This window comes from Podarcis bocagei (assembly GCF_964188305.1).
Source record: "Podarcis bocagei genome assembly, chromosome: 16".
NCBI classification, from domain to species: Eukaryota; Metazoa; Chordata; class Lepidosauria; order Squamata; family Lacertidae; genus Podarcis; species Podarcis bocagei.
Genome location: NC_138142.1, coordinates 27,020,799 through 27,034,686, shown reverse-complemented (window position 1 = coordinate 27,034,686; position 13,888 = coordinate 27,020,799). Strand labels below are relative to the sequence as shown.

General features: G+C 45.8%; 1 protein-coding gene across 2 annotated transcripts in view; it reads right to left on the bottom strand.

Moving 5' to 3' along the window:
* Nucleotides 1-13,888, bottom strand: part of RNF115 (ring finger protein 115) — a 41,373-nt gene that overhangs the window by 15,034 nt on the left and 12,451 nt on the right. For both annotated transcript variants that reach the window (XM_081175617.1, XM_081175616.1), the window contains exons 2-3: nucleotides 9,707-9,765; nucleotides 4,082-4,139 (exon numbers count right to left, since the gene is read on the bottom strand). In XM_081175617.1, coding sequence (XP_081031743.1) covers nucleotides 4,082-4,139; nucleotides 9,707-9,765 — 117 coding nt within the window. The remainder of the gene's footprint in view (nucleotides 1-4,081; nucleotides 4,140-9,706; nucleotides 9,766-13,888) is intronic.

Sequence of the window (13,888 nt, the reverse complement as noted above, 5' to 3'; positions counted from 1 at the left end):
CAACTATACAGCTGTAGAGACATCCTGTATCGATCTGTTGTTGCTCTTTATGGGGTGTCTTCTTTCTTGTCTAAATCCGAGGGTGTTGGCACTTTCCCAGACTCAGGTGGAGGCCAAGGACCTGCTGTTCCCTTCTGCAGGTCTTCTCCGTGATCGTGCAGAAACTTCTGGCTATCCTCTTTCGTTTTGATTTTAATCTTCTTTCCTTTGTAGTTGAATGATAGACCTTGTGGAAACTCCCACCTGTAGGGTATTCCGTTGCTTCTCAAAAGTCCAGCTAGGTCAGTATAGTTTGATCTGAGATCCAGTAGTTGTTTAGGGATATCCTTGTAAATTTGTGCTCTTCTGTCCTGGATCTCAAGTGCTTTATTGAAATGTAGGTCAAGTAGTTTGTCTCTCTCTTGCTTGGTCCTTAAGATAATCAAACAGTCTCTAGGCCTGTCCTTCTTGGCAACTCTTCCCAGTCTGAATGCAGTTGTTATTTTAAAATCTGAATCTTCTTCTATACCCCAGAATTTGGAAAATTCTGCTGTCAAAAAGCCAGTCAAGTCCTCTTTCTCAATCTCTGGGATAGAGCGTAATCTCAAATTATTTTCCCTGTTTCTCAGTTCCACCATAGACAGGTAGGCCTGCTGATCGCTGACGTGTTTGTAAAGCGGCCTTACTTCTCCTTTCAGTTCATCCGCTTTCTGAATTGCTTGGCCTGCTTTTTCATTCGCAGCCTCGGCCAATTTCCGATTTTCAAATGTAGCGTCCTTTAAACTCCCAATATCTTGTGAATGCTTAGCCACCTGTTCAGAAAGCTTAGTAATTGAAGATGTAGCTAAGTCAATTTTTGCAGTTTGATCATCAACCTTTTTGTTCAAAATTGCAAATTGTTGTAGCATTTCCTCTAAAAGAGTTCCAGATCCCCCTGCTGCCATATCCTCAGTTGTTGGCTGTTCAGCTTCCTTAGATGGAGCTGTTGTTGAGGGTACAGCTCCCTGTAAAACAGCAGGGACTGAAGATCTGCGAGCCTGAGAAATCAGAGTTGTTTGTACTAATTGGCCTTTTCCTGCTTTCGACGCAGCTCTTGTTTTCGGTGGGCCACTCATTCCACACCTGCCTTTGGATTCAAGGTCAAACTCTCAAATGTTCCATGAGAAAGACAGGCCTCAAAGTAGATAACCAAACCACAGAGAGTCAAAACAAAGTTGGTTCTCAGGAATTTGTAAATCCTAAACTCCACTAGAGGGAGTGTTGTTGCAGTTCAGGAAAGAAGGAAGAAAGTTCAGTCGCCATTAAAGTTCCTGCAGTTAAATAAATTAACAATAGTCCTCAAAGAAAACTTTTTTCCACTGGCAAAGCCCTTTCAATATTGCCCCAATAGTTTATCTGAAGATGCAAGATACAGTTATTTAATTGTATCCACCAATGATGCCTCTATGTATCCATTTCAACTTTGTATATGTATCCGCAAAGGAGCCTTTTACCCCCTGCAAGCCCGGGACTGGGGTTTTTAAAGTTTTAAAAGTCCAGTAAAGGAGAGGATCCTCAAGTAAAATCGACACAGTGACAGATAGAAAAATAAAAGCTTGCCTTTCCCTTCAGTTAGAAACTCCACCAGACGCATGAAACTTCCCGTCTTAAAATCCCTTTCTATTGCTTCCAGCTTGTCAGTTCCTTTGCCTTTGATCTCTAAGCACTACCGGGAGACGGACTTCCTTTTTCTCGTCTCCCGCTTTCAGCCAAATTTTCACTTTGTAGTCCCGAAATTAATACTCTTCCTACTCACGAGTAGATGATTTAGAATCCAATTCTTAAGGAAGAAAGGTCGGCGCTCATCAGCAACAGCCGCGCGGCTTCACTCCCGCAGAAAGAGCGATGAATCCACAGCACCGCTTCCCCTCCGCGCTTCCGGACCCCCTTACGGGGACCCTTCTTCGTTTTGGGGGTCGCTCTAGGTGCCCGCCGGATCCCACGGCCACGAGCTCGCTCTGCTCGTGGTTTATCTTAATGGGTCGTCGCTTTGCCGCAGCGAACGTCCCTTTCCTGCGGAGCCCCTCTTCGCAGCGCAAAGAGGACCGCCATTACTTATTTCGCGCCGCCTCCGGAAGTCCAGCCGCCCGCATTTAAAAGCACTCTGGGCAAAGCAGCGAAGTGCGCTGCTTTGCCCAGAGTGCTTTTAAAAGCGGGCGGCTGGGAAGGAATCCCTTGGCCCCCCGCCGGACTTAAAAAGAGCTTCGGGAAGTCCCGCGGGGGGCCAAGGGATTCCCTCCCAGCCGCCCGCATTTAAAAGCACTCCGGGGAAAGCAGCGAAGTGCGCTGCTTTCCCCGAGCGCTTCTAAATGCGCTGCGCTTCCCCGCTGTCCCAGAGATTTCCCTATGGGCTTTCGTCTTGCGAAGCAAGCCCATAGGGAAATTCGTTTTGCGAAGCGTCTCCAAAACGGAAAACCCTTTCGTCTAGCGGGTTTTCCGTCTTGCGAGGCGTTCGTCTTGCGGGGCACCACTGTATAAGATTCATCTTGCCCGGGCTTCCTCTCAATGACTGGTTTAAGGTGGCACACACCTTCCAAACACAGAACAGCTTACCTGGGCATTTTGCTAGACTAGGATTCAGAGAAGCTTTAATGCCCAAAGGTTCATGTAAATCAGGGGTGTCAAACTCAAATTCATCGGGGGCCGCATCAGCAGTTTGGTCACCCTCAAAGGGCCAGTTGTATCTGTAGGACTATGTAAAGGACATGTAAAGTGGAGGTTTCCTGTGTAGAACGGCCGGCGCCGCTAGAGGGCAGACGTTCTCTGGCTTGTAGGCTGCCACGCATGCGCTGAAGAGGCAGCTTTCTTGTGTAAAAAAAAAAAAAAGCGAGAATAAAAGGTGAAGCTGGCGGCCGGCGGCGGCTACACGGGCCACATGACGAGGTCTGGCGGGCCGGATTCAGCCCGCGGGCCTTGTGTTTGACACCCGTGATGTAAATAATGCTACACTCCAAGTCCACCACCCCCACCTCCATTTACAACTCTAGTGTATTACATGGCATGATGGGATGTCACTGGAAAAGAACAAGTCCCAACCCCAACACACACACACACACACACACACCAAGATACATGAACGGGTTGATGCTTTTGCCCCTAGCTTCCATCTTCCTGTTTTAGTATACTGCCAGTTGTCATGAACTTTCGGAAGCCAAGAAGGTTAGTTTTGAATTCGTCCAAGCTACAAGGCTGGACTGAACTGTCAGGGGTCCTTTACCTTTTTAGAACCACCAGACACTTCTTATATTATTTGGCATTCCTTTACCATGGAGCCATCATTTTCAAAAGAACACTTGTCCCAAGTCTGGCAAATCTGGAGCTATCAGTTAACACGAATATTCTTTATGTGAAGACAACATTTATTCTCACTTTTTTCCTCCATGACTTGGACTTTGTTATGTTAACCCACGTGCCTATCTATAGTTTTGTTTTTCATCTTTCAATTTTCATCTGTTGTTATAACTGTTTGGTTTTCTATAACTTATGAAATGAAATAAAAAAACCTTCACCAAAAATAATAAAGCTGCCCTCCCTCCTTCCTCTGAGCGCCTGCCCACTTCTTCGAAGCAGAGGCTTGCCTCATACTCCAAAAGCCACCTCTCTCAGGAGGTATCAACAACAGTCATCAACCTAAATATATAAATCACTTCAGCCCAATGCTATAATTAACTGTGCTTGTGATGCATTTGCAAAACCCAAAAGGATCCATCAAACACCCCACAGAACTTAGTAACCTTTTACAGAAGATTACAAACCAACACAGCTTGAAAACAAAAGTCCCGCTAGCCAAAGAGAGCTTTATTTTTGGCACAAGGCAATTGCAACCTCAAGCTTCTAGTCCCTATCATTTGAGAGGACTGCCTCTGTCACATCAACTTCTTGAGATGATTCCTGGCAGTACAAAAAGTATCAATAACCGAGAATGGCCCTCTCTCCTCTCACTGCCCCCACAAAGTATCCCGCACGGAGTATCCGAGGAAAGCGCAGCAAAAAGACAATTCATTTACCTCCATTTTACAGTTCTGAAAGCCGCAGTCAAACTGTTAACAGGAAAAAGTCTCACCTCTGCAAATGTGGTGGAAGGGCTGTCGTCTATCCCGCTGCTGCCGCCTTCTAGAAAACTGAAGGAGAAAAATCTGGTGAGGGAGAGCAGCAGTTGCTTCCAGAAATATAACCCCCAAAGCCTGCCTCTAAGGGGGATGGGGGTGGGCAGGGCCAAGGGCTAAAAACAGAGGCTGAAGGCCACGTAATTAGCAACCAAGGAAACAGGGTGAAAAAAGGGTGCTGGCGAGGGGGAGGTAAGAGGGGCTGAAGACTACATGGCTGAAGAATGAGGTATATCTTATCAGTTCCTGAAATTATATCAGTCTAATTCTTCCTTGGTGTCTCAGCCCAGGGTCACTACCATGCAAATCTTAATCTAAGTAAGAAACTGGACCTGCCATTCCCACGTCCAAATTTGGCATCCCAGGCCAGGGGCATTATTATCCAACCCATCCCCAAAAGCATTACTGCAGACCCTCACCTGTTTTGGCAGCAGCAACAAAATTATAGAAAATTAAACTAAAGCAGACCCAGCACAGGAAAGTGTGGAGAGGTTTAAACCACTCCACCATTTGAGGGCAAGACAGCTCTAAAGTCTTTTTCAAATGATGGGCTGTGATTGATTCTCTGTTAAACACCCGGCTAGTTCAGATGACAACCCTGAGCTAGGTTAAGAACTCTTGAGAACTTAAGAAAAAAAAGTCATTTGATCTAGGGACAGTCCATACATATATTGGCCTATTCCTACTTCTTTTTCTTAATGGTAACATGGCCCATTCATAATGTAAGAATGTTTTTCACAACTGTGAGCAAGGCAGCGGGGGGAGGTAAGTGAAAACAAGCTACAACAATTAACTATAACGTTGTTCTCCGCTCCTGTTCAGGCTGCACAGAAAAAGCACTTTGGTTCCTGAAATTCATTCTGATTGTGCAGATAAAATATAACTGATAGAATTCTACGGGGGGAGGTATTTTTTTTAAATGATATTTATTAAAGTTTCAAAGAAAAAAATTACATGAATTTAAAAAAGAAGAAAAAGAAAGACAAAAATAAAAATAGAAGAAAAAATACAAAATACAAAAAGATAAAAAACACTTTAAAAAAATACATCAGTCTTTCCAAACCTTACATTCATTTCCTTGTTTCCCTGACCTCCTCACGCCTCCCTTTTTTGTATTCCAATTCAGTTAGTTAATTCAGCAATTTCTTTCCCTCTTTGTTTTTATCTTAGTCCTTTAACATAATATATTATAACTTTGGATTCTCACCTGTTTACAATCCATTTTTACATACACCTTTATAACACTGCTGCTTAAACCACTTAACTTCATTCTGACATCATTCTAACATTCATTAATTTTGCAATATTTCTGTAAATAGTCTGTAAATAGAATTCTACGGGGGGAGGTATTAGTGTGTGAAAACAGTCAAGATCCAAGGATCCCCAGGCATGCACCTCCAGATGGAGAAGTCAGACACCATCTTGGCACCCAGGCATCTTCACTTGGTGCAACTGGCTGGTTGGCAGGTGCAAAATGCTAATTTTGAACACTGAGAGTCAGGTGGATCACTTGACAAAAGGAAGAGGTGTGAACCCCCTTCATCAGCTGATCTGCAGGGATAAGCTGAAGGGAGGGGCTTGTAGCATGTGCAAGAGCGAGAAGGGGATCACACCCACCTTTGGCACATTCACCAGCTTACGGCCCCCAGAGTGAACGTGGCCCTTGAGTCTGAAAAGAGTTGGCCATCCCTGCCCTAGTCATTGTGCCAGACTGGCCCCAAAGGCCGCTGCCACACATCACAGGCAACAAACTGGAAGTGCCTCTCTGGAGAGCTTGCCTGCCCCAAGCCGGCTGGTCAGTCTGGCCTGGAAGCACTTTATCCTGTTAATCTGGACCCTGCTTGGCTGACATATGTATCACATCCAGCAATTATGGTATGTTTTATGCTCACAATAGAGCAGCCATGATGGATCAAAATGGATGGCACCGGGCCATGTTTGGGTCTCTAGAAGCTGCTTGGACCTTGATGCACAGATTTGCTGCTTTCGATAAAAGCTCAGAGACCTTGGTGTTCTGATTAGAGTTAGCAGAAAAGCAGCCCTCTTGCCTAAACAAAAGGGGGAGTGTAACATATTCCAACAGCCGACACTGGAAGTGTTTCAAAGGTCCCTGTGTGGGGAACTGCTGATGCAACAAGGGTCCCAAGTTGCTCCCCCTGCCAGGTGCAACATGGTCATGCATAGTCCATATTTTAAGTGGGCTTCTCCCATGCAAACAGGAAAATTGCTGGAATTTTTTAGTGTCCCTGACCTCCCAGCCCCATGCTATCATTGACTGATACAAAAGGCGTACTGAGTTTTTCTAGTTGGTTATTCTTCTACTGTACTACATTTTGGGTGGGTACAGTTGAAATACTTGCTTTTTTCCTTTTTTGCCACCACCAGCTACACTTTGTATCCTCTGTCTAACTACTACAAGACTTGATCTACTGCTCTAATATTTGGTAACTATGCTTTTTATTGCTTTAATATGCTAGGAAGTCAGATTGATTCCCTTTGATTGCTTTGTCAATGGTTTTTGAGTCAACGCCACTTGTTAATCCATATGCAATAGTCAATTTTCTATTTTCAGCAAATATCCCATATCATTCATAATTCTATTTCACATCATTTCCACTTTCGTTTCTATTCATATCAAGATTTATATCAATAAATATCAATAAACTGAGTCCAACAACATAAGGAGGGTCTCCACTCACAGGTTCTCCTTCCCTGCCATACAGGATTATTTCTCCAGCTACCATTTTTGTGAAATATCTTGCAACATAAATATCTTGTCTGTCAAGATGTTTAAGCCATTCTGAAACCTCACTGCAGCCATGAAGACCACCTGTGGCTTTGGGAGAGGGTGCTAAATTCTTATTTTTAAGAGGTCCCCAGAACCCTTTCACAGAACTACAATCCCAAGGGATTCTGGGCCAAGTGCCAATGACATCTACAGTAAGTGAAGGGGCGCCCTTCGGTGTAAAAATGGGATTTATTTCTTCACACAGTAAACTCAATGCTTCCATTTTACAGATGAAAGGGAGTGGGCCAAGGTTACCCACTGTGCCCATTGTATTTGGGAAGGGCCAGTGTAGGAGACTGGGAGACCAGGGTTCAAATCCCCACTAGGCAGTGAAGCTCAGTGGTGACTTTGGGCCATTCTCTGCCTATCCTACCTCACAGGGTTGCTGTGAAAATAAACGAGAAGGAGGCAGGGAGGGAGGACCATGCATGTCACCTAGAGCTCCTTCAAAAAAAGGCAGGATAACAATGTAATAAAAGTGAACGGATAACCGTTTGAACTGGCGTCCATTGAGGCCCAAATACTGAATGCTGCAACACCCTGGCACCTTGGCACAAAGTTCTGACAATGAAAGGTGGGCTTTTATCGTCTGCAATGACACACATTCACACATCCCTCAAGCATGGCAGGGCAGACCTTAGAAAATCAGACATGTCAGAGGAGGATATAAATAAACGTGAGAGCTAAATGGAGCCTCCGGGTTCAGAGGCAGTCTGGCTGCTGAGTACCTGGTACTGGGGGTGAACATGGAAGGAGTGTTGTCTTCCTGTCTTATTTGCCAGATTCCCAAAGGCACCTGACAGAGCTCTCTTGGAAAGAGAATGCTGGACTAAATGGGCCTCGGTCTGATCCAACAGGACTCTTATATCCTTAGGAGCAGGGCTAGACAAAACAAGGTACGGACTTGGAATCTGTCTCAAATTATAGACCCATTTTGTTGTTATATCCTTAGGAGCAGGGCTAGAGCGACAAAGAGTGCCCCACAAATCACCCCTCCCACCCAGCACCAAATCTATGCAGGGCTGAATCAGCGCTTCCACCTCCCGAAGTGACTAGAGGTGCTGGGGGGGGGGAGTGAGGAGCAGGCCATTTTTCCAGCTTTGAAGGTGACACTGAGTCAGACGTTCCTGAGGACCGTTTCCAAATTTGGCAGCTGGATCTTAAACCGTCGCACGAGGTTTGTTTTTTAAATCTAGCGTGCGTGTCACCGATTGCTCAGGATAAAATATAGCCAGGTCTCTGACTTGGCATAATTTTTCATTTCTGTCTACCACCACCTTCTCCCTGGGAAGAGTCGAAATGCAGAAAAAGCTGAAGGTCAGACCTTGGGGGGAAATGAGCTCTTTCTCGCAGCTATTACCAATGAACACTAGAAGCTGCATTATACAGAGTCAGACCCTTGGCCCATCTAGCCCAGTAGTGTCTACAGTGACTGGCAGCAGCTCTCCAGGGGTCTCTAGCACTGCCACCAGTGGGTATTGATTCTGGGACCTTCTGCATGCAAACTTAAGAAGGCGGAACAGATTATTTAGCCCAGAGTATTCTGACTGACATGGGACGCGGGTGGCGCTGTGGGTTAAACCACAGAGCCTAGGACTTGCCGATCAGAAGGTTGGCGGTTCGAATCCCCGCAACGGGGTAAGCTCCCGTTGCTCAGTCCCAGCTCCTGCCAACCTAGCAGTTCGAAAGCACGTCAAAGTGCAAGTAGATAAATAGGTACCGCTTTGGCAGGAAGGTAAACGACGTTTCCGTACGCTGCTCTGGTTGGCCAGAAGTGGCTTAGTCATGCTGGCCACATGACCCGGAAGCTGTACGCTGGCTCCCTTGGCCAATAAAGTGAGATGAGCGCTGTAACCCCAGAATCGGCCACGACTGGACCTAATGGTCAGGGGTCCCTTTACCTTTATTCTGACTGACACAACTGAGAGGTCCCCCCCCCCAAAAAAAAATCTGAACGAGACTTCACCCCCACCTCTAACATTTTCTTCTGTGTGAGTCAAAGCAATGGAGGTCTTTAGCCTATCTGCAAACCACGAAGTTCTCCACTTATACAGCCCAGCTGCTCTCTCCTGTTAGCCTGCATTTCAGCCAGGGCTGTGTCTGTGCCACAACTCTATGGAAGTGAGGAAAGCCCACAGGAGGTGAATACTCCTGACCAAACAGAGCCATCGGATGTCAGCCACCTGGGAAGTTACAGGTGCGATGTCTCTATCAAAGTGGTCCTCAAACTTTTTTGGCCACTGCCCCCTTGGTTCCATAAACAAATCCCCAGTGCCCCCTACCTTATAATTTTTTTTATTAAAAATAGCAGTTTGCATGACCCACTAAGAAAAGCAACGACACAATAACATTTAAACCAGTAACAACTGCATATTTATTCAAAATCCAATTAAAACTGTTTAGTTCAATTAATTTAACAAAATTGACGAATTTGATTCAGCAATGCTACCTTCAAAGTCTGATAGTCATTTACACCTCTAGTGCCCTCTTGCCGTCTCTTTAACTCTTAGCAGCCCCCTAGGTAATCCCATTGCCTCGCAGGAGGCACTACCACCCAGTATGGGAACCATAGACCTATTGTATAAAATGGTGCAGAATTCAGCCAACATGCTTTGAGGGTTTAAAAACAAACAAAAAACACCCAAGCGGTATATTATTTTTATGAAATAAACGAATAAATAAAATAAACACCAAAAGAGGTAGCATATCCATCAGTAGAAGAAACACTTGGCGGGGAGAGGGGAGATATGAGAAATCTAGCAACATTAGGGGAGTCTCTGAGGGTGAAAGATACCTGGAATCATCTGTCACTTCTTCAATAAAGCCAGACTCACATCTGGGACAAGTGTACTCCTGCAGAGGAAGAGAAAAGGGAGGGTGGTTGTAAGCTGAGAATGGTGGAGGCTACACAGTCACAGGTGGAAATATGCCACACAAAAACAAGGCCAAAGACTTTTTTAGGTTCATGGGAACATTTGGATATTTGAGAGTGCACTGCCCGTTCCTGTCACCCATTGCAAATGAAACACACCCACATCCACCTGAGAAAAAGTGCATGTACACATAGAAGTTGCTTTCCCAAGAGATCTTGATTTAGTTGCACTCCCTCTGAAGGAGCAGGTACACAGCTTGGGGGAACTTCTGGATCCCCGTCACTTGAGGCTCAGGTGGTCTTGGTGGCACAGAGAGCCTTCAATCAGCTCCGGCTGCTGACCCAGCTGTACCCCTATCTGGACAAGGATGGCCTAACTTCTGTTGTCTTTGCTCTGGTAGCCACTCAGTTAGATTACTGCATCTCGTCATACATTGGGCTGCCTCTGAAGATGGTTTGGAAACTTCAGCTGGTGCACAATACAGTGGCCAGGTTGCTCACTGAGGCAAGACAGTTTGAGTATATGCCAATCCTGGCCCTACTGCACTAGATGCCAATTAGTTTCCAGGCCCAATTCAAAGTGCTGGTTTCGACCTATAAAGTCTTAAAACAGCTGAGGACTGTAATACCTCAAGGACCGCCTCTCCCTACATGACCTGACTCAGACCCTGGAATCATCATGTGAGGCCCTTCTTCATGTGCCTCCTCCATGAGAAGTCTGGTGGGTGGCAACACGAGAGAGGGCCTTTTCTGTGGTGGCTCCCCGTTTGTGGGATGCTCTCCCCAGGGAGGCTCGCCTGGCTTCTTCATTACATATCTTTTGGTGCCAGGCAAAAACTTTCCTCTTCTCCCAGGTTTTTGGCGAATTAAATAACCTATGGTTTTTTAAACTGTGGGGAGTATTGCTTTTGTTTGTTATTGTGGTATGCATATTTGTGTTTTTATATTGTGAGCTGCCCTGTGATCTTCGGATGAAGGGCAGTATGGAAATTTGATGAATAATAAAATAAAAAATAACTGATAATAAAGTATAAATAATCAGAGCCTTCGAAAACACACAGAGTTGGAAGAGGAAGTGGGAAAGAATGTCACTCTTGCCACTTCCTTCTTCAGATCTCCATATTTTTCAAGGGAGAAAAAGGTAAAAGGGTGTTTACCCTTCCACCTTATGAGCACCACTCTGCTGACCTCTGGTGTAGGCGCTCATCGTTCTAGAGGCCCTAAATCAAACCCAGTCCCCTGAAGGGGGTCACCTTGAGTTGCCAGTCCTCTCATTCATCCACAGAAATGAAAACAGGAATCCTATCAAGTTTAAGCAGCTCATCTGTCTGCCCCATCACTCTCCACCTTATCTCTTCACACAAAGGCTTTCTGATAAGGGCCTGCAACTGCTGCTGATGGATGCCAGCAGCTCAAGGTGGCGTATGTGGTCCTCCTCCTCATTTCATCCCCACCACAACCTGGTGATGTAAGCTGGGGGGGGGGGAGTGACTGGTCCAAGTTCATCCACTGAGTTTCATGGCCGAGTGGGTACTCTAACCACTGCATCATGGTGGCTCTTCCCCTGTAGGAAAGACTGGCAGGGTGGTGTTTGTTTGGTTGCTTGGAGCACCATGACTTCGAGCACCCAAAGTGGTATCCCGTCAACATGCCCTGCAGGGAAGTTTGCTGTTTTGCAGCTGAAACACCTCCAGGCACCTCAGCAACAAAGTGGCCCGGCAGGGAAAGGGGCACGGAGGCAGTGGCTTGTGGGGATGGAGACCCCGTACAACTGCTGAGACAGTTACTGCCCAACCCTGCAGTCCACTTGTCTTATTTGCCAGGGCAAGTGAAAATGTGAAATGCTGGATAACAATCTGGAGTGATTTCGCTACCTGGTCGGGGGATGGTCAGGCAAGTTCTGAACAAAGGCTAAATCCTGTTGGTGTGTCCTGCGCACAGAATGTTTGGAAGGATCTTCTTACGCTCATTCCTATCCGGTGTTGCCCTTTTTTTATTGCATGTCGTCAAGTTGCACATTTTGCCTTTGTTTCATGCTTTACGCTACCCTGAAATCTGACACAATGAAGGGTGGCATAAAAATGTTGTAAATAAATAAAGGAAGGACGTGGGCTGTGACAGCTGGGAGCCCAGAAGCCAGAGAGATGGAGAGACTTTCAGTGCCTTGCATGGAGCTCTGTCTCTCTCCCCCCCTTGATTGCTCAAACTAGGAATAAATTATGCAAATCACTTTTTTTAAAGATGACAAGACTGATGCAGGCAAAACTAATTATGCCAATCATTTATACGGGTTGCAGAATACAGTAGGATTGGCTGGCACTACTAGGATTGGCAATCATTATGATCAAGCACAGAGATCACAGTCATGACATGGTAGATATCATTATTAATAATACAATTCATTATCCACCCTTCACCCCTATGTCCCAGGGCAGGTTACAACAATTAAAACCCAGTATTAAAAGCATTCCAAAACAACCTAACATGACCGAAATAAGGTGGGTCCTAAAAATATACACCTCAAGCGTCAAAAGCTAGGCTAAAGAGTTGCATCGTCAGCATTCGCCAGAAGCTATGCAATGCAGGTGCCAGACACACCTCCATGGGGAGGGAATTCCACAACTTAGGGGTCACCACAGAGAAGACAATCTCCTGTGCCTGCCCCCCTGAGCTTCTGTGGGTGGTGGAACAACCAGAGGCCCCTTCTGTTGATTTTTGCACCCGATAGGGTCTGTAGGGTAGGGGGCAATCTTTCAGGTATTTGGGGCATGAGTCTAATTTAAGGCTTTTAACAGCAATGTGAACTGGGCCCAGAAACGAACTAGCAAGCTGTGCAGCTGTTTCAAAACAGAGGTTATAGGGTTGTGAAGTTTGTAAGCGAATGACAGCTATACCGCTCTGCATCACACACTTGGGTTTGTTGCATAGGGGAATCAGTCCCAGAGAAGATCCCCGATAAAATGAAAACCGGCTTAGGGCTGTGTTTGTTTCTCGAGTGCCAGTTCCATCACAAATCACATGGCCCAATTCATCAGTTCTGGCTTCCAACTCACAAGGGTTCCTCAGAACCGCCATCAAGAGATGTTCTCACTGCCCGGCCTCATCATTCAGCAAAGAAGACTCAACGCGCCATGCCCAAGGCTGCAAAGAGGATGGTCTTGTGGGCAAACGCAGCTCCAAGCAGTCACAGAAACACAATTGTTTAGAGATGCACCAGTAGGAGGGCAGCTCAGCTAAGGCATCGAAATGAGCTGTATTTGGCTGTAAAACTATTCTAGGCTTTGGAGCAGAGGGAGAGGATACGTACAAAGCCCAGGGCTTCTCTTCACACCTCCTCCTGCCATCTTTGGAATCCTAAAACCCTTTTCCTATAGTCCACCCCAGGAGATGCTGTTGGGTCACAACAGCTAAAGCCCCTCTCTTGCTGATCCAGGTGAGCAACCACTTCACCATAGTGCAGCTGCAACATGCAAGGAAGATCAGCAATAAGAGAGCCACCAAGACCCCAGTTGCAAACTTTTACAGAGAGATTGTGTCCACGTGGGGTAGCAGTATGAGCAAAGGGCTACCATACAACTTTGAGCGGCTGTGTGTGGAAGGGGCCTTGAAACACAAGAGCTGCAAACTCTGCTTAGCAACCTCAGGCGAGCGATGGCCTCCAAGACACAACTGCAAAAATGTACAATATCCATGCCAAGCGTTATTGCCCGAGCTACTGTGATTCCTGTATTGCAAAAGGTTGGACAAGATGGGTTCCTTCCAATTCCGCAATGCTATGATTCTACTGAACCTCCTCCTGCCACTGCACTGTTTTCAAACCAACTCAGCCGCTGCCCTTTCTCGACGAAAACAGTTCAGTAGTTCATGTGTTACGCTGAACACATCTACAAACCACCTCTACCTGTTTATTTAGCAAATTTATGTACCGCTTCATAAATCAACAGAAATCTTAGTGATTTACAAATCCCAGCAACAAAGGAATCAACGTAGGAAATACATTACAAATTTCACATTCAAAAACAAATACTCTTACTCATAATAATCATGGAGTGTGCACTTGTTTATTTGCCCAGATCAACTATCTGTGCACACAGACTGTGTACA